Genomic DNA, 21355 nt, shown 5'->3' with positions numbered 1-21355 from the left:
CAGTGAGCACAAAAGAATTGTGGACAAGGTGTAGATGAACACCTTGGAAATGCTACCAGACATAATGGTGAAGATCACAGATCTAGAAAAACCAAGTTGACAGGTATGCCTGGGACAAGAGTGAACTTGAATACATGAAAAGGGGGATCACTTGGTATACGGATGGCTCAAAAAAGCCAACGGGCACGGGAGCTGGAATATATAGAGTCAGGCCCAAGGCGCAGTTTTGCGTAAGCCTCGGAAGAATGGCTCCAGTATTCCAGGCAGAAGTTGTTGCCCTGTCTGAGTGTGCAAGAGTGTGTTTGAAGCGTGGTCTTACAGGCCACACTGTAGGCCTATACATGAACTCGTACCGCAAAGCAGCACTATTGGCACTTGACAGTTTTGACTTTACCTCCAAGGCTGTATGGGACTGTCATCAGGCCATGAAAGCCCTGGGAATGAGCACCAGGATCATCCTTAGTTGGGTTCCAGGGCACAAAGGGGTATTGCTGGTAATGAGGGAGCTGACAAGTGGGCAAACAAAGGAGCTGAAAGCCCGCTCATGGGTCCAGAGCCGACGTGTGGCATTACTTACAGCACAGTGTTATGTAATATGATTTCTATTGTACTGTCAAATATTTCTTCAGCTGTTTTATTTAAGACTATTTTTGTTTATGTATGTAATGTTTACAGTTTTGTATTAATTCTCTCATTTCAAATGTAGCTGATTTAAGTTGAATAAAACCATATAAATTTGGTTTCTAAACATTTCTTTTCATAACAATTTATTCAACTTAATCTTTTAATTATATTATTACAATTTCTTCTATACAAGTTCTTCTATACAAGTTCTATTCTATCTTGGGTACACTTCCATATCTGTTGGCACAAACAACCGAATGAAAATATCGATTGATTATTTGATATATCGTTCGGTCGTTCGGTTAGTTAGTTAAGGTTAACCTAGCCTAACTAACCAAACGATATATCGAATTAAGCAATCGAATAATAATATTACTCACTAGGTTGTGTGTGCCAACAGATATGGAAGTGTACCCCACTAATGACCCGTCCATTCTGATCGTCAGTGGAAACATTGGAAAACCACTTTCAAGAATTTCATGGAAGAAATATGTGCTGCAGAAGATGATCAACTAAAACTTCTAACTAATTTTGTGGACTACAACTTATATGAAATAATCTCAGAGGCTGATTCTTATACCGAGGCTATATCTTTTCTTGACAAACTTGTTATAAAGCTTACTAATGAGGTATATTCACGTAATCAACTGGCAACTAGAAGACAGGAATCTGGAGAAAATCATTACGATTTTCATTAGCAGTGGTTCATGTTTAAAGTTGCATGCTTTACTAAGTTCTTTGAGTTTTCGAAGATACTGACATCTCCCTACTTGGAGTATCAGCAGAGATTTAAATGTACAGAACTCTTTTCTTCATCCATTAACTTAACATATTTTACACATGTTTCTTGTACTTGTCCAGGAGTATCTGTTAGGAGGCGAGGACCAAGGTATGTTACAAGTGGCCTTCTCTCTGATGGCCAGTTTCATGTCCTCAATTTCCTTACTGGGAGTCTCAGCAGAGATTTAAATGTACAGAACTCTTTTCTTCATTAACTTTATGTATTTTACACATGTTTCTTGTACTTGTCCAGGAGTATCTGTTAGGAGGCCAGGACCAAGGTATGTTACCAGTGGCCTTCTCTTTGATGGCTAGTTTCATGTCTTCCATCTCCCTGTTAGGAGTGTCAGCAGAAATCTACATGTACAGCACTCTCTTCTTTATCATCAACTTTGCCTACCTCTTGTGGACTCCAGTGGCCGCCTACCTCTACCTCCCAGTCTTCTATAAGCTGCAAGCCACCTCCGCTTATGAGGTATGACTTGTTTTGTTTGGTTTGTGTTTTAGTACCTGGAGAAATCATTCCCCCACTCTGCGATGCCAGCCTTTACTACTTCCTTCACCATTTCCTACGTCATTGTTTCCCTCCCTTCTCATAGCATTTAAGTATTAGAGATGCATTAATCTAACTGACACAAACGGTTCCTACACTCTGCGATGCTAAACTTTACTACTTCCTAAGTCGTGGACATGTTGTCATCTATTTCCATTGCATTTTAGTATTTTAAATACATTAATCTAATTGCCAACAACATTTCCCACACTCCGCACTGCTAGCATTTACTAATTCCTATGTCTTAGACATCTTTCCATCCCATCTCATAGCATTTCAGTATTTCACTTTCAGATACAGAAATCGAACTGTTACAATTGGTTTCCAGTTCCCAGACTCCACAGTGCTCGCCTTTACTACTTCATTCGTCTTCCTACGTCGCGGACCTGTTTCTCTCCCTTCCCATTGCATTTTAAGATTGCAGATACCTTAATCTAATCCTTATTACATTACATTACATTACATTACAGTTCACACACTCCGGACTGCTCGCCTTGACTACTTCCTTTACCACTTCCTACGTTTCGGACCTGTTTTCCTACCTTCCCATAGCATTTTAAGATTGTAGAGACCTTAATCTAATCGTCGTTAACAGTTCCCACACTCCGGACTAACTCACCTTTACTACTTCCTTCGCCACTTCCTACGCCGCGGACCTATTTCCCTCCCTTCCCATAGCATTTTAAGATTGTGGATACCTTAATCTAATCGTCATAAACAGTTCCCACACTCCGGACCGCTCACCTTTACTGCTTCCATCACGACTTCCTACGTCACGGACCTGTTTCCCTCCCTTCCCATAGCATTTTAGGATAACAGATACCTTAATCTAATCGTCATAAACAGTTCCCACACTCCGGACTACTCACCTTTACTACTTCCTTCACCGCTTCCTTCGTCACGGACCATGTTTCCCTCCCAGTCCATAGCATTTTAGGATAACAGATACCTTAATCTAATCGTCATAAACAGTTCCCACACTCCGGACTACTCACCTTTACTACTTCCTTCACCGCTTCCTTCGTCGCGGACCATGTTTCCCTCCCTTCCCATAGCATTTTAGGATAACAGATACCTTAATCTAATCGTCATTAATAGTTCCCACACTCCGGACTACTCGCCTTTACTACTTCCTTCACCACTTTCTACGCCGCGGACCTGCGCCGCTTCCTTCGTCGCGGACCATGTTTCCCTCCCTTCCCATAGCATTTTAGGATAACAGATACCTTAATCTAATCGTCATTAATAGTTCCTACACTCCGGACTACTCGCCTTTACTACTTCCTTCACCACTTCCTACGCCACGGACCTGTTTTCCTCCCTTCCCATAGCATTTTAGGATTGTAGATAGATACCTTAATCTAATCGTCATAAACATTTCCCACACTCCGGACTACTTACCTTTACTACTTCCTTAACCATTTCCTACGTCGTGGACCTGTTTCCCTCCCTTCCCATAGCATTTTAGGATTGTAGATACCTTAATCTAATCGTCATAAACAGTTACCACACTCCGGACTAATATTTACCACAAAACTAATAGCCTAACAACAATTAAACGAAATAATCTGCTTGGAATAATTCAGTAAGGTCACCAGAAATTATGCAGAAATTATGTATTGTTAATCAACGCTTAATGGTATTCATCGGACTCCTTTTCTTTTGTACTGTCTTTTGTAAATAGGCCATATGTGCATGCGCAAGCTGAGGTGCCCGTGGGTACAGAACGTCACGTTATGTCTTAAAATGTAAACAAAATGACAATAATGGCGGAATGTTTTCTCATAAGGCCCATGTTAAATTTTCAAAAGTTTGTACTCATATTATGGCGAAAATAGATTTTTCCTGGCTATACCACTGGTCTAGATCTTATTTTTGACACAGAACTTAGTTATTCCGTAAATATAAACGTTTTTGTTAGAGCCGATTCCCAGATCGAGTTGACAAGTATTCAAACTTTACTCGTATTATATAAAGGATTTTATTTACCAAATCCAGAAATATTAGATATGGTCCTTTATCGTGATCATTTTAATTGTTTCAGTAGTCGAGTGGAGTGGTTACAGTACTTGATGGTTTGATACTAAGCAATTGTTACCAGACATAGAAACCAATTGACATTGGGCCATCAAATGATGCTAACAAAAGTTCAATGTTGGATGAAAACCTAGACCAGAGTATTGACATTTCCATTGCAAAATTGTAAAAAATGCCAATAGTGTAGTAAACCACACAAAATTAAATCAACAAAATATATCTAGTTCGCTACAGGTAGTGCAGTCAATAGTAAAAATGAGTTTGATTGCTTTTTTGCAGTACTTGTACCTGAGGTTTGGCAGCAAGGCTCGTACCTGTGCCTCGCTCATGTACTCACTACAGATGGTGCTGTACATGGGTATTGTGGTGTATGCTCCAGCCATTGCATTAGAGGCTCTCACTGGACTCAATCAGAACATCTCCATCGTACTGGTGGGAGCTGTGTGTATGTTCTACTGCACACTGGGAGGAATGAAGGCTGTCATATGGACAGATGTATTCCAAGTACGGTTTTAGATTTGTTAGACATGTTTGCTTTGTTTTGATGCTGGTAAAAAAATATAAAATAAGAAATCTCTTTAAACTCGTTTATCAGAGCAAGCAGATTAATTTTATCTGGCATTCAAGTGAAATTTCTTTTCAAGTACTGAGAGAAACGTGTTTCCGGTTGCCTCACACAGGAACACCAAATTGTAAGAGTGGGTTTCACAAACGAGGTGAAACCAATGATGTAAATAGTTGAATCAAGCCGTGAAAAATCACTTTTGATAGATGGTACGATCAATACTTTTCTTGACTTAAAAATACCCACATACAGAATAACATTTTTACTTTTAGACTGCTAAATAATAAAAACAGCTGATTTAAGTAATAGAAATTTAATAATGTCAACACTAGCTTGCTGAGTGGACAAATGGAGAACTGATTGAGAGCTATTGAAAACTGAAAGAAAATTTGGAGCTAGAGAAAATTGGCTTATAGTTTTCCCTGGTTCTAAATTAGAGTGTGAGAATTAATTATATAGTTTATATCCGCTGTCATCAAATGTAGCTACTACTTTCTGTACGAGCGATGAACAGTCAATCTGACATAAATCACTTGAGAATGAAATCTGCAAAAAATGAAATTTGTGTTTGCCAGCTGGCTTACAATGGGAAAATATTTTTTTTCTACAGTTACCTAACATTGTACATGTTCTCTCACTGATTTGAGAAAGCAAAGTGGCCAATTCGCTCATCAGTGAGACAATGTTAACATTGTCTCACTCTAAATAACTTTGTCTCACTCACTCCAGATTTGCAACGTGAAGGCACGAAATTGTGAGCGTGTAACATGCAGACGAGGTCTCATGCGCGCGAAATACGTTGGCAGCACTGGTTGTAAATCAGCTGGTCAGCTGGTTGTACTATTGTATCATTAAATGTAATATTAAAAGTTCACTTCTGTGTAAAAAATATTTCTTTACCAATTTATTTGTTTTATGGTAACTGTAGGGAAAATATAATGTGCAACTCGAGTGCAAAGTGCAATTGCCTCACTCGAGAAATTATTCCTCACTCGCCTACTGCTCGTGAGTAAGTATTTCTCTCGAGTGAGTCAATTGCTCCCTAAACTTGCTCCCTTTGCTCACTAGTTGCACAAATAACTATTTTATACAGTAGAACCTCTTTGATCCGCACAACCGTAGTCCGACCGTCCACTAATCCGAACGCCTCATTGCTGTACTTAATACACAGTACAGTAGTTCTTTATTGTATACTGTATTTTTTTATATACGCAACGTAATTGTTTCTATTAATGTACAGTACTGTTTATTCACTATGTTTACTACTGTATTAAATAAACACTGTATTTTACTTTATAAAGCATTTTTCACTTTTCCCCAAACAATTACGATCCATTTTAGCTATTGTTATGCAAGAGCAACAATCTATATATTAATTTGAAACTGTTTTTCTTTGTCACAGCTATTTTGAGAGAACGGCTGGGCGTAGAAACTCGGTAGGGGTGTCTAAAGAAAGGTCTTGGTCTGTAGATGAGCCATCAAAAGAGAAACATGGTGAATTCCCTTGGGGCTCTGCCCCCGTGGCCTTTAAATTCCCATCCCATGTTATTCTTACGGAGGAAAACGTGGTTTTTGTCACAGCTAATTTGGGAGAACGGCTGGGCGTAGAAACTTGGTAGGGGTCTCTAAAGAAAGGTCTTGGTGTGTAGATGAGCCATCAAAAGAGGAAAGAGGTAAATTCCCTTGGGGCTCTGCCCCAGAAGCCTTTAAAATTGCCTCTTCAGATTTGTTTACATTACGACCATACGAATAATTCTACACTACTTTTTAATGCAACAGCTGTTAATATTTAAATTGTGATTTATTGATATAGACTAAAAATAAAACTGAATTAACACTGTGCTACATTTCTTGAGCAATCATTTAAATAACCGATTTGCAAAAAATGGAAACATAGAAAAAGTCATAGAACACAACCAAGTAAAAGAAATAGAAATGATGCTTTTTTTTACACCAAAAAAACAAGATCAACTTTTTGAAAAAAGATAAGATATTTACAAAAGATTTTGATTATATCTAACTGTTGTGTAGATCGTGAATATTTCCATAATCTTTGAGTCGCCTGTAATGCTTTACAATTGCTCGAATTCGAGCAACAGGTACACTTTTTTTTTTTTTTTTTTTTTTTTTTTTTAAGGGAGACGTCGTCCGCGTACCCAACCAAAACAGTTTCCTCAGGCATTTCAGACCTCAGGAGGCTGTCATACGCGACATTCCAGAGGTCCGGGCCGAGTATGGAACCTTGGGCAGCACCGGAAGTGACACTCATCGTCCGTGGGCCCTCTGTAGTGTCATACAAGAGGAGGCGGAACCGGAGATAATCCTCTATGATACGCATGAGGTATGCCGGGACGTGAAAGGTGTTCTCCAGAGCATCCAGCATATCGCACCACCTCGCCGAATTAAATGCGTTTCGCACATCGAGAGTGACGAGCAGCACAACCCTTCGAGAGTAGTGGTTAAAATCCTCAGCTCTCATCACGGCTTGCTTCACCTCTTCAACAGCGTCAACCGTAGATCGCCCCATCCTAAATCCATACTGCCGAGGGGACAGGTCCCCCGCAGCGACTACGGCTGAATTCAGTCGGGAACGTATCAACTTCTCGACACTACACTAGTATGTTCTGTAATCCGAACTATTCACTACTCCGAACAACCCCCAGTCCCAATTAGTTCGGATTAAAGAAGTTCTACTGGATGTGTTTTCAGCATTGCCATACTTGTGAAACTAAACTGATGATTATTGATGTGATTATGTTTCAGTCGCTGCTAATGTTCGCAGCAGTGATCAGCATAATCTTCACAGCAGCAAAGCAGAAAGGAGGTCTCAGTCAGATATGGGAGATTGCTGAGAAAGGAGACAGAATACAGTTTTTCAAGTAAGCATAAGCACCCAATTTTTTTTTTTGTTTTTTTAAGTTTTTGTTTTTTTATAAGAAATGTTTGTTGCTTTTTAGATTAGTTTATGTCAGCTGATTATAATAACATAATAATATGGTTTAAATACATGATTCTGGCAATCCAATTGTTGTATTGCACAACTAGTTTCGAGCTGCTAAGAGGTAATCTTGTTTATATCAGCATAATTACAGCAGCGTTAATGAAAACTTGGAAAATAATTGCTCAAATAATCAGGAAAGTTATTGAAATGATCAGGGTACTTCCAGGGTGTTCAATATCTCACCAACCTCCGAAGAAGTCTGGAGATGAAATATCGGTGTTGTGGTATACATATACGCCTGTGAACTTGTGGATTTCCACAGGTGAGCTAATTGAACTCAATACCTTAGACTGGTGAGTTGGTGGCTCAGTCTGTAGTGTAATGGACTACTAATCCAAGATAGCCAAGTCATGGGTTTACATCTCAACACCTACATAAATACATAGTTAATTCTTGTACCTTAGCAGCTCACCCCTTGATACGTTCGGCAAGTCCTATGTGGTCAGGCAAATCTAAGATACTACATAGATAAAATAATTATTTTTGTAAGATAGTCTAGAGTCCAGTCTAACGTAGCCGATGTTTCAGCATCAACCCAGACCCTACTGTGAGGCTCACGTACTTTTCTCTGCTGATTGGCGGAGGCTTCACCTTCTTGTCTCTCTACGCTGTCAATCAGACGCAAGTACAGAGGTGAGTCAAGTACTGAAAAGAAGACATTTGATGGATATTTGTAGCAAGTATTTTTGTTAATAATCAGTTATTTCATTGTATATAATTAGAGAGGAGTTGAACTTTAAAATATAAACAAATCAAACACTTTGAAGTTTATTTAAAAATAAATTTCGCATTTGCTCATGCACCAGCAATACAAGAGGGGACCTTATTATTTGACCATGAGAGATTACAAGAATGCTGATAGATATGTATCCCAATATACATCCTGATGACTAAACAACTTCCAAAACCCCATTAATCTTGCATCTGGATCTGATATTCCATTCTCTGGCATCAAGCTAAAGAGACTATTAAGACTGATCAAAGTCAAAAGAATTGATACACGACTAACTTATCCAAGAAAATATTAACGGTCAGTTGATAACCTTTGACTATTGATACAACTAGACATATCTCCATGTTAAAAGTTGTTGCCAGCATTTTTATCAAAATTGTCGTAGTTGATATGAGCCACCAACAGATTGTGTTGATCTAAATTACTATTTTCTATCCAATACACAAACCTTTTTACCAAGTCAAACTAATGGAGTGAATTATGTGAGCTATAGAACTTTTATGACCCATCAACTTGGTCTGAAACAAAAAAATAAGATGTAAATAGGATTTTAAACATTAGCTAGATTCTCTGACTGGCTCACAGATTTATGTTCAATCAGAAATTGACGACAGCTCCATATAGATGCTATGTTTACTTCAGTTTCCAATATAGTCAATGATAGTACACAAATACAAAACACAATTTTTTTTTATATGTAGCCCCACAAGGGTGTTTCTGCAGGAGTAGAATGTTAGTAAAAAAACTTTGAATCAATTGTTCACCTGTTCTATAATATTCTATAATGACTTATTTAGAGGTTACTCCAAAAATCTGGCAGAGCAGAAATCCTGTTGACAAATTTGCAAATTAGTTGACAAAATAGAATCCACTGTACTGACTAATGTATTTTTTACCTCGTTATATATTTGCTTGCTTCTCACTTCAGATACATGACCATGAAGGACTACAAGACGGCAGTGAGGTCCCTGTGGATCTCTACTCCAATACTCATCCTGTTGTCTGGATGCACTGCATTCTCTGGCCTGGCCATATACTCAAAGTACTACAACTGTGATCCTGTACTGTAAGTGGACGATCTTGCTTAGCTTCTGTTCTGTAAGGATTTATAACATATTATCAAGATTAATCAAAAGATTGCTGGTTTTATCCTAAGCATAAGAAATTAGACAATTATCGTTAATAGTAATTTTGTATTACACGAACATCAAGTCTGTAAGTTGGCAAAAGCATTAAAAAAGAAGATAATGCATATTATGTACAGTTCAAAAACATCTTTCAGCTTTCTTCTTAAATCAGTTATATTATTAAACCAGAGAAGGGTCTCCTTCGAGAAAAACTGTTATTTGGAAAGTGCACAACAGTAAAGCATGCTAACTTTTTTTGCAGTTCAGGCCGCATCAGTAGCAGGGATCAGCTGATGCCGCTGTTTGTTGTGGAGACTATGGGAGATGTGACGGGACTGTCTGGTCTATTTGTGGCTGGTATCTTCTCTGCAGCTCTCAGCACAGTGTCTGCATGTCTCAACTCTCTGGCAGCCGTCACTCTAGAGGACTATATCAAGGTGAGTGGGTTATTTTTAATTTTTAACAGTCCAATTCAGGTTTTTATGCGACCTTCTTTAACTTTTTAAATACATTGCATTTATCTTTTAACAAAAAAAGTACAAGTGTGTTAAGTGTGGATAATATTCAGGTGAGAATACGGAATATCCCAATGTTTTGAAGTGTTTTCAATTTCATTTCATGGGATAATCTCTTGCATGTAAAGAGTTAAATATCAGATTTGAGGATTGATTCCTAAAACGCCAATTTGAATTCATCTTAATGTTAGGTTTCGACACATCACTAAAAGGAACAATTCTACTTCTGCTGCTGTCTCATGTCAGGTATGTTCCAGCCTCTCTACTTGTTGTGGTCAGGCCAAGAAGTACCAGCAGCCTACAGCGCTCAGTTGTCCAAGATGTTGGCTCTCACCTACGGAGTGATATGCATAGCAGTCGCGTTCCTCTCTCGTCTGCTGGGCGGAGTGCTGCAAGCATCCTTGTCCATCTTTGGCATGGTGGGAGGACCACTTCTGGCAATCTTCACACTCGGCATGTTTTGTCCTTGTGCTAATGAACCGGTAAGTGTTCTTGAGAAATGTTTGCAATCTTATGCAGTGTTGGTCTTTAGTATGCCCAAAGACGTTTCATGCTTTCACAAACCAGGTATAATTGACCTAAACACATGTTATTGATGTGAAGTTATCGTTGTAGTTTCAACAAGAAATTTGAAAGGTTGAATCCAATTTGAACAAGTAGATGAGAAATTTTGGTGGACTGGTTGGCAGCAAATGGCAGGTGCTGATGTCCATTGTCCACTCCGTTCTTCATTTCGGATGTGAGACACAAGCAGAGGTCCTCCGAAAGAAACAATTCAGAGGAATGATGGCAGCGGTATGAATAGAGGAATGGGACTCTTCAGATTGCTTCGATGTACTGCAATGTCAAAACCAGCTGAGTTTCTCGTTAGGAGTTAGATTCACACTAGAGCAAAATACACACGGACCCTGAGAGTGCATGATGCATTCCAAAATTGGAAACTCATTTATGTTCTACTCACCTCATAATCTACTGTGTCTCTGATGTTGCAGGGTGCAGTCCTAGGTCTACTGGCAGGTTTAGTCTCTTCTCTACTCTTAGGGTTTGGAGGTCCGAAGCCTCCTCTACATACACTACCTCTCAGCACCGCTGGGTGTTCTACTAACCTCACCATCTACGCTGCATCTCCTGTTTTAGCTGCCACAGTCACCCCCACAAGCCAGTAAGTTTAATCTTTATCTCTTTTAATCACCAAAGGCCATGCGGTTGATTAAGAGTTTGTTTCAAGAGAGGGAAATTTGAGTCCAGGGGCTAGTCAAATTTATAACCTAAATTAAAAGAAAAAAATTGGCAATATTGGGTCAAACCTCATAGGACAATTTGATGATGCCACCTACTCTAATACCCCAATGAATAAAAGCAGTTGAGTATTTATTTTTACATCCACACTTACCATGATTTTTCAATGTTTTAGGCCAACGGAATACTTCTACCTGTACCGAGTGAGCTACTTGTACTACATTGTGATAAGTTTTGGTGTTGCAATGGTGGTAGGACTGGTAGTCAGCTGGTTAGCCTCAGCCTGTGGAAGACCCCCTGGGGAATTGAACCCTGATCTTTTTGTACCTCCTGTCGCAAAATACCTCAGACGCAAAAAACTTGAAAAAGACATGGTAAGGCTCCTTGAGAATTTTTCTGTTGTTTTAATGTGTTAAATTGTTAAAGTTTGGTCAATATTTTATACTAACAAGCAGCACTCGATTGGTGAAAAATGAGGCGCGGAACTGTAACCTATTTATTGTGATTTGTACCTATTTAGTATTTATGTACCTTTTAATGCCAATATTTTTATCTTCCCGATAGAGAGGTACTGGAACTCCATTTCACCGCATTCCCCCACAAATTGAGTACTGCTAACAAGTGTATTCAAGACAATACTGTTATTGCTTCAAGTTAAAACGTATCAAAAATCTTCCGGCAGTCACGACGAAATCAAAGTCATTTTCCATTATCTTGGTGAAAAGTCAATGTTGCTATTAATCAAACTTTATAGGGGGCAAGCTGGTCTATTGGTAGAGCGCAGGACTTGGTCCCTAAGGTCCCAAGCTCAAATCTAGCCATTTCATCAAGGCCCCGCTAGAAAAAGCAGGCCATGCTGCAGGATCCATGACGTCACACTAGTGGATAGATTTCATTGATAAATTCATTGCCATCACCATTCCCATATGTTTTAGGTAAATAAACAAGCTGGCTGTTTGTAAGATTTTAATGGTAAGAGTTTAGTACAACTATCCACCACTGTGACGTAGTGTTGCGCTACCCGCGCTGCAGCATGGCCTGTTTTTTCTAGTGGGGCCTTGATTCCATTCAATAATGTTCTCAGTAATAATGCCCCTACTCTCTAGCACTTGCTTGAAGTCATGTGTACAACACTTTTGTGCTAGAGCCTACTCTAAGATGAATATGTGGCATATAAAAAATTAATCACTGTACATGATTTTGGTAAACATTATATGCGGAGTGTAAAAATTGTTAATAAAACATTCCCTTTTACCCCTACCTTAACACTATGTTTTCAAAAGTGTTATTTTTTCAGAAATCAAACAGAGAAGAGAAGAAGGAAGCAGAATATACATTCTCTGTGCATTTATGATCACATGATTCACCTGTTCATCAAGTCATTCCAAGATGTCTTCCATTTCTTTAGTTATACGACGTGGTTGTGGTAGGGGGATTGTAGGATGAGAGAATTACAAAAGTTCAGAGTATGTGATTTATACTCCATTTGCTCAGAGTGCGGCTGGAGCTCTGCCCTACGTCCATGAGTGTGAGTAAGGCCGTACTTTGTATTTTTATCCTGTAACAGTTTTACTAACCTGTGATCTAAAAAATTGTTCCGAACATAAGGGCTATTGATATTGGTTCTGGTATTACCGTAACTCATGTGCAATTAGTGGCAGTGTTGAGGTAATGGAATGATAGTAATTTATTTTATTTTAATAATGACGCAGTTGAAATGAAAGTTGTTGATTGTACAAGTTGATTGAATGGGTAATTTAATTTGCAATATTGATGAAATTGTGTGATTGTGGCTCAATTGAAACGAGAAATTAGATAAGGTAATTTATGAATTTCCTATTGAACATGTAAAGTTTATTTGTACAAATGCATTTTTAAACTATTGGTCTTTGGTTATTGAGCTGAATACTGTTAATTTTAGTTAAATGTATTTATAGAAATGTAACTGTGTAATTCTTAGGTAATGTAAACAATTTTTAAGGAGTAGGTTTTTGTGTTATTGTTGTTACACAAATGTACTTAAATGAACAAAGGAACTTTAGTATTTTATTCACAACAACATGAAAGGGCCTCTATGCACAAGTATTTTATAGGCTAACATTGTATTTTTTTTATTTTGTTATCAATGCATTTGAGTTTATAATAAATATATATTTTCGTACATCTCGTTATGAATTATAATCCATGCCTTTCCCTTATCACACAGATAAATTACTCGTATTGCGATTACTTTTATACATAGAATGGAGAAAACATTATTTTTGTTAACATTTTTTAGTTTTGGGTGAAAATATCCATTTTGGTTCCCCCTGAAACCGAAAAGATGGTTTTCAAAGGGACGTCTGCGTGTGGATGTGTACAGGAATTTTGACTAAACCTGTCCGAGTTTTATGAAACTTGGCTTATGAGTTGATCGTACTAATGCATAATATATCCAGGCTATTACAATTATTTTAAACTTACATTTTGTATGGTGATTTTTCCCATGAAACCCTTAAAAAAGAAAAAGTTCAATTTTTATAAAAAAGGCTAGAAAGATTTTGATTAAAATTTAGTATGTTATGGTAATTTTAACTCTAAACAGAATGGTACACACCCCATTTTGGTGCAAAAGTTATTGCAATTTTGTGATTTTCCCCATAAAAACCCATAGTTACTCCCTCTGGTTGCCAATTATAAAGTTTTTCCTATTACAACTAATTAGAAAGATGTTCAATTTTAACATCAGGCTAATGGGAGAAAGAATGTGTTAGTTTGCTGATACAGGTTTTTGTTTTGCATATTCACTTATTCCCAACCTCTCTTTATACTAACTAAAAACTTTCCCCTAATATCACTTAAACAAGTGAACATTTTACAAGAATTTTGCAACATAATTCAAAGATTTTCAAACTAGTGAGTGTTATTGCAAATAAACAAGATCATGTAAAATTCTTCAGGAAATGCAGACTTTCTTGTTAAAAAAACAAAAGAAATACAGAGAAAGTAGATCGTGTCTTGGTTTTAATAATTCACAAACGCAAAACGCTTGGAATATACAACCGGAGTACATCGTAACATTCTGTCCCGGGCGAGAAGGAAGAGAAATGTTTTATTATAGAGTAATATTTCCAACTCAGCTATGCCAGGCATTATACAGAAGCTCTTATCAATTTTACATGTGTGTAGTATAGGGAGAATTTTGTATTGAAAAACATTTTCAAAACAACAATAATTGAAAATTGTAATTGAACTGTCAAATCTAAAGTATTAACCAGTTACAAATTATAAAAAAGAATCAATTTTTTATCTTAACCATCCAAAATGAGCGATTTCCTAAAATACATACAAAATGTATTTACTTAGGAACTAACATTTATTGTCACTTAAAATACCTCGATTAAACTTCTCATGTCTTGTTGGATTTTAGTCTTAAAAAGACAAATTTGACCAAAAAGACTGGCTCTAGCTGACGTCTCAAAAGTAAAACGTCAAACCACGTAAAATAACCTACATTGGGGAAAGAATCATTTCCAGTAAGTTTATTTTAGTTGAACTTTTAGTTTAAAACTGAAAGTATTAAACTTAGTGTAGTACAATTGTCTATAATATCACAGTTTACTACATGATATAAGAGTGATTAGATATGCTTCAATTCAGTTTAAAACTTTTGAGGGAATCTCTTGGTTCCCAAAATGTTCTGGCTTATGGAAAAAAAAAATACTGTAAAAGTATTGAGATTGTTTATTATTACTGATGCTATTTTAATTCATGTATACATATTGCACCTCATACTTTAGTGTTCTTAGTAGTAGCTTGCATTGAAACAATCTCGTAAATAATCTTTTATTGATTATACTCGGCAAAAAAAAATATATTGAAGATTATAGAAAGGAATTTAGAGAATTGTGAGTTATTTAATAGACTATTGTAGCTACATAAAATGTATGTTTTATGAATCAATAAAGTATGTTTTATGGAATCCATCCAACTTTATACATGAGGCTTCGCATCGCCTGCCAAATCCAAGATATATGTGTCATAACCAGCTTTATATAGCTGCATGCTCATAGCACCATTGGGATTTTAATTTATTTATGTCGTAAAATTCCATGACTTTTGTACTCAACGTTTATTCATACTATACTAAGGAAATCTTCCTGGTTCCCATATTTATTTTGAGAAATTGTTTCTGCATCCCTTGTCATTTTTGAGAAGCTGGTGGACCTTGACACAAAATTTAACTATAAACATGTGTCTCAATAGCCTGTATGGAGAATACCTAGGAAAGCAAGGGGTAAGTTTTGGCCGGTACAAGACAAAATTAAACTGTACTGATTGATTCTGTATTTCACAGTCACACTAAAGATTTAGCCCCCGATTTAGCATGTGATTGTATGAAATATTTTATGAAACACTTAAATCTGCTGTTAATAATGGAGGGATTTTTACAAACAGTCAAAATTAAGTAGGTAATTTTGGAGTAGATGCCCCCTTTCACCAATTCCTGTAATAAAAGTCCTAGGGCTTTGCCCCACAGGCCATCAAAATCCCAATGTGTATTTCTTATGAAGAAAATTTACCAACCCAGCTGTTTAATAAATCTTACTTCAGTAGTGGAATTTGTCAAGTGTCAAGATATTTTGTGTCATGTGTACATGTTGTCATGTCATGTGTAAAAACAAACAACACATCTTACTAATATTATAAATGTGAAAGTTTGTGTGTTTGTTTGTTTGTTTGTTTGTTTGTTTGTTTGTTTGAAGGTCAATCACGCTTTAACTACTGGACGGATTGGGCTGAAATTTGGCATGATGATAGCTCATATTCCCGATTAACATATAGGCATATTCTTATCTCAAAAATCCTTTCGGGCTCCGCCCCAGTGGCTCTGTAGTTTCCCATGTTAACCTTATGAGTATTCATATTTAAAGGGAATTAAAGAATTTAGTCAGCTGTTTCAACTAAAAAAAGTTGGTTCTATGATATGCAAAAGTATTAAAAAGTTATAAGATTTACCAACAGGGTGCAGCACTATTATTTTTTTGTATTTATGAAATCACCTAATTTGAACTAAGCAGCAACAAAAAACTGTGATAGGCAATGAGAGGATTGTTTACAGTTATGTTTATGTTTTTAATTGCATGAAAAATTTGTGATATTTTGCGAATTATTAATAGTTTATTTTTCTATATTCTTTAGGTGAAGTGGCAGGACATTATGGCAATAATAGATTCTGTAAACTTAAAGAAGCAAATTTTATCAAACTGTGTCCTTCCTCATTGCAAACGCTAAGTTGGAGTATAACTGCAATAAGCATTTTACACTTATATTCCAACCCCGTACGAAGGACGGGTACTCTGCTAGTGATTTAATATAAAACAAGTATTGGGCTGGATGCAAAACAAATAAATTTAGCATGACACCCACAGTAAATAAATATCAGAATTCAATAATATTTTCCGTAGATTTTTAAAAACCAAATTATTCTCTCCTGTATTCTCACCCCGTAGCAAAGCACAGGCAGAGCAACTATTAGTATCCTTAAAAATCTGTATCTTTTAAATGGTTCCGGCTAAAGAGTGACTTGTGTGAAAGATGCCTTGTTTTTATCTTCTGGGTTTTAATCACGTTCAAAACAGTTATAAAACACTATTGCTGAATAAACTTAAGTAGCAATGATAATTTGAGATACATTTATGGAGGTTTCCTTGCAATACTCACGACTAGTTTAGATTCCCCAAAAGACTTATAGTACTTATTACCCAGTGCTCCAAGGCTCGGTGTACAATATAAAGACAAGTGGTAGTATAAGTTGGCGGAATGGCTCATCCGAGCGTAGAAGGACTTTATTTTATTGCAGCCAGACATCGTGTTAGCGCCGCGAAACGATGTTTCTTCTCTTGCTGTCTTTAAATTGAGAATTGTAAATGAAATATTATATACCGACCGGTACAATAGGATTTCTAGTCCTACTGTACACCGAAGAAGTCATTCGGTATTACAATTAACACTTTGATTCGGTAAAATATAATTCGGTGCCATGAATAAATACTATGGTATCGGATTTGTTGTTTAAAATCCCACAGCAATAGACAAATTTTCCTATGTCTTGTGGCACTAAAAGCTATGGAATTTGTTGGTACAGGATTGATTTTGTATTTGGCGCTGTAGGTTTTCGTTTCAATTAAACCCTGTTTGACTGTCTAGAAAATGATGCAACACAATCATAGCGTGTATTTATATAGTTGGGGTATTGATGATCATACTAATGCAAATACGTTACTTGGATGGTAAATAAGGAAACTTTTTTGTGCAAAATTCCATTGAAGAATTAGCGACAATATGATTGTATTGATTTATCAGGACGTCAATTACCTTATTTTTACGTCAAATAGACATTATGTGCTAGCCTATAATTTTGTTTTGTCACATTGTTTTTGTATCATAATTGTTGTATATGTTTTAAGTTAGTTATATTGACATGAGTTGCGTTGTAAAACAGTTCTTGTACCGAAAGACGCTTGTAAATAAAGGCATTTTTATTATTTATTTATATGGGAATGGATGAAGATAAAATCGTATAACATTGTTGTTATAGGCTAAGTGCTTATTGAATTTGTTTTATGAACAATTATTTAATTATTTAGTAGCCTAATTCATTAGGGTAAGGATCCTTAAAAAATTGATGACTGATATTTTACAATAACATATGCAGTTATGCATTTGCAAAACATAATTATTCCCCCCTTAGATATTTGGGAGGGCTTCAGCCCCTAATCCCCTGGCTACATATCTGCTGATATACAATGTTCATGAAAGGTTATGTCTAATTGTTTGAAATACAAGCAAAAGCAACAATTACTAACTTAAATTGCACTGGAATCGAGTGTGTTGTAAAACGGGTAATTTCCTTGAAAGTGGGAAGAGCTGCAATAAAATTAGATTTTATACGATTCTCTTGCTTGCTAGCTTACAATTGTATACTACCAGACAAATGCTTCTACACATTTTCATTTGATGCTTATAGTTATGTTTGATTACTAAGCTGAACTTAATTAACAATATTGCTTGTTATCCACCATTTTATGATGATTAATCAATTTTGATTGTATTAAAATATTTTCTGTACAGATATTTTTATAATACTTTGATAGAATTCTACATGTATTATTGTTAGTTTAAGCATAGATAAAACATACTCAATTTTTTATCTATGGTTTACCGTAAGTAAACTGTCTGAATCAAAGAAATTGATCTAAAGCTAATGCAACAAAAAAGGGATTTTATTTTTAAAATAACTTATGTTTAATGTGTACAACAATTAAAAATTATATTTCATTACAAGGAAAGTTACTATTTTTAATTAAATAAAAACGTGTATTATTAATTTAAATTGTCTGCCAAATTCCATATTATATTTATTCTTTGTCTTTCTTTAGGCTAGGCTATGTGATTTGTTGTGTTCGCAATACAGTACCTGTTTTGGATCTTACACATGGTATGGTAATTAAAATTAAAACATAGGCCTACTAAAGTGATTTTGGTAATTGTTGGAGTTTTCAATTATTAAAGTAATTATTACAGTAATTGGAAAATACATAACATACATTTTGGAGTGGCATGAGGAATCAGCAGCAAGTGAACGTCAAATACACACATTGCGACAGGTTGTGATTGGGTTATGCTGGGTTGAATTATTGCATTTATGCATAAGGAAATAGATGTCAAGAGTCAAGAAAAGTATTGACATTCTTATTCGTTTTTGAAAATTTGTATTTACATGTTACATAAATTGTTCATAAATTAACACACTTACTCGACACCTTCATCTTATCTACTGAATTATAATATACTAGCTGTAACCCGCGGGCTTTGCCCCGTTTAACTTCTTAATTTTCAAGATGATCTCGTTCGCATGGCTCAATCACGTCCTGGTTGAAGTTCGTTCGCTACGCTCACTCACCTTTAGGTTGGAGCTCGTTCGCTACGCTCACTCACCTTTAGGTTGGAGCTCGTTCGCTGCGCTCACTTGCCTTCAGGTTAGCTCTTTCGCTACGCTAACTCGCCTCCAGGTTAAAGTTCGTTCGCTACGCTCACTCACCTTTTGGTTGCAAATTAGCTGTTGTCATAAATGTAAAAGAAATAATAGTGCTGCACCCTGTTGGTAATCCTTGTAAATTTAATGCTATTGAACATCATAGAACAGAACTAACTTGTTTAATTGAAACAGCTGATAAGATTCATTAATTCCTTTTAAATATGAAAAATCATAAGGATAACATGGGAAACTCCAGAGCCACTGGGGCGGAGCCCGAGAGTCCGATCAGAATAAAAACAACTTAGTTTTCCTATTTAATGCCTAAAGAATCGGTGTACCAAATTTCAGCCTCCTAGGAAAATGGGAAGTGGGAGAATTAGTGATGAGTGAGTGAGTGAGTGAGTGTGTCAGTGAGGGCTTTGCCTTTTATATATTTAGAAGATACCTACTATGATTATTATTTATATTATATATATATATTTATTATATTATTTAATAACTTAATTTACCTATTATAATTACGTAAAATATATGGTAGGTAACTATGGCACCTTTAATACACGGTATAGAAAAGATACACTTAAAACATAAATCCAGCCCACAAAATGTTTCCCTACTATTCTGCCCTCATATAAACTGCCAAGGCACTTTGAGAAACAATAAACTACTTTTATGAAGCCACTCATATTGTTTACGATTCTTATTTTTCCCTCGAATGTTAGTTATGTCTGAATGTTACGGCAAGAATGTCGATTTAATTTTTATCTAGATATAGTAACTTGTAATATAAATCCAAAAATGTTAAGTTGGCTATAAAATATTAATCAATTGGGTATAAATATTAAAAAATAAAAATAAATCAATACAGTTATCTATCCCTCAACAAAATTTCTTGTATTTTAAATTAATTAAAAAAAAATTTGTTCGTTATGTCGTTAGATTTTAGTTCTATGGGCTTTGTTTTATGGATTATCAGGATGCTTGATTCATAAATATAAGCTTTAAGTTTATAAATAATATCGACATTATACTTATATGTTTTATTAATTTCTACTTTGTAGTACAGTATAGAGTTTTATCCAAATTTTTTGTGCAGATTTTTGCAACAACTTTTTATGAGACAATAGACAAAGCAATGTTATTAGTATTTTGGTTATTGATTAAATTAACTATACATTCCCGCTTTGCTTAGTATCTAGAATCAATGCATCATCATTACATTTATGGTTGATGACTGTGAAGGCATAACGTTTAAACACAAAAGAAAATTAGTGGAGTTAATTTAGGCCTGTTAATACTCTTTAAATACAATTAAAATTTGGTTTTTGTATGAATTAATAAACATTTTCTATAAAATGTTTTGTTATTGTATACTTACTTTTCCCCCCCTCTGTATATCTCTTTAACTATGATAAACATACCAAGTTTTATAACAATTGGTTGGAAAATTTTAAAGATAAAGATGTTTATGTGTAAAAACAAAATGGCTGATATCAGGGTATGCATTTTCAGACATGCGAATCTTTTCTTTCTCTTAATATGAGGAATCATATGCGCAAATTCTGAAACGTTTTTCGGGACATCCTGTACATTAACTATAGCTCAAAAAATATTTTTTTTAAAATAATAGCGATAAAGTACAAGTGTTTTTTTTATTCAACTCCACAACATGTCGATTGTAAAATACAAAACCTCTCTCAATTCCAGCTGGAAGTAAGGAACGGCATGGAAGGCGCCGTATATTCCAAGTGCTTTGTGTTATTAAATAATTTAACAATACGTACGATCGTCTTCCTCTGTATTTTATTTTTTATTTTGTTCGTGTTCATGTCAAATTTTCATCAATGTGAACATGGAACAAGAAACGGAATACGATTTCCATTTCTTGTTTTGGAAAGTGTAATACTTTATTCTAACCATTTTGTACTTACTTTTAGTGTTTGTTGGATACATTCTTTTTTAGCACGTCATGTTGAATTGTAATGACGCAATGAAAAATAAACCCGCCACAGCAAACCTGCAGACTGAGTAGGTTTCCATTTACCTGGTTGGATTTTTAATCAAATATTCCCCTCAAATTTTAAGTTTTATTTTCTACTTAACATTAGTTTTAATGAGTACAGTTTGTTTTTACTGAAATGTATGTAATGAAAAAATCACT

At 35.8% G+C, this 21355-nt stretch overlaps 1 protein-coding gene across 8 annotated transcripts in view; it reads left to right on the top strand.

The window, feature by feature from the left end:
* Positions 1-13335, top strand: part of LOC128991700 (putative sodium-dependent multivitamin transporter) — a 41528-nt gene extending 28193 nt beyond the window's left edge. For all 8 annotated transcript variants that reach the window (XM_054414803.1, XM_054414800.1, XM_054414799.1 and 5 more), the window contains 10 exons: positions 1658-1879; positions 4274-4498; positions 7323-7438; positions 8089-8193; positions 9222-9359; positions 9683-9857; positions 10193-10417; positions 10928-11097; positions 11350-11548; positions 12472-13335. In XM_054414803.1, the coding sequence (XP_054270778.1) occupies positions 1658-1879; positions 4274-4498; positions 7323-7438; positions 8089-8193; positions 9222-9359; positions 9683-9857; positions 10193-10417; positions 10928-11097; positions 11350-11548; positions 12472-12528 (1632 nt within the window). In that variant the 3' untranslated portion in view covers positions 12529-13335. The remainder of the gene's footprint in view (positions 1-1657; positions 1880-4273; positions 4499-7322; positions 7439-8088; positions 8194-9221; positions 9360-9682; positions 9858-10192; positions 10418-10927; positions 11098-11349; positions 11549-12471) is intronic.
* The last annotated feature ends 8020 nt before the right edge of the window (positions 13336-21355 follow it).

Source organism: Macrosteles quadrilineatus, unplaced genomic scaffold (genome assembly GCF_028750875.1).
Source record: "Macrosteles quadrilineatus isolate MER2022 unplaced genomic scaffold, UCM_ALF_1.0 Scaffold_4__1_contigs__length_99947679, whole genome shotgun sequence".
Classification (NCBI taxonomy): domain Eukaryota; kingdom Metazoa; phylum Arthropoda; class Insecta; order Hemiptera; family Cicadellidae; genus Macrosteles; species Macrosteles quadrilineatus.
The sequence above is the reverse complement of the archived record's forward strand: the minus strand, read 5'-3'. Positions and strand labels throughout refer to the sequence as shown.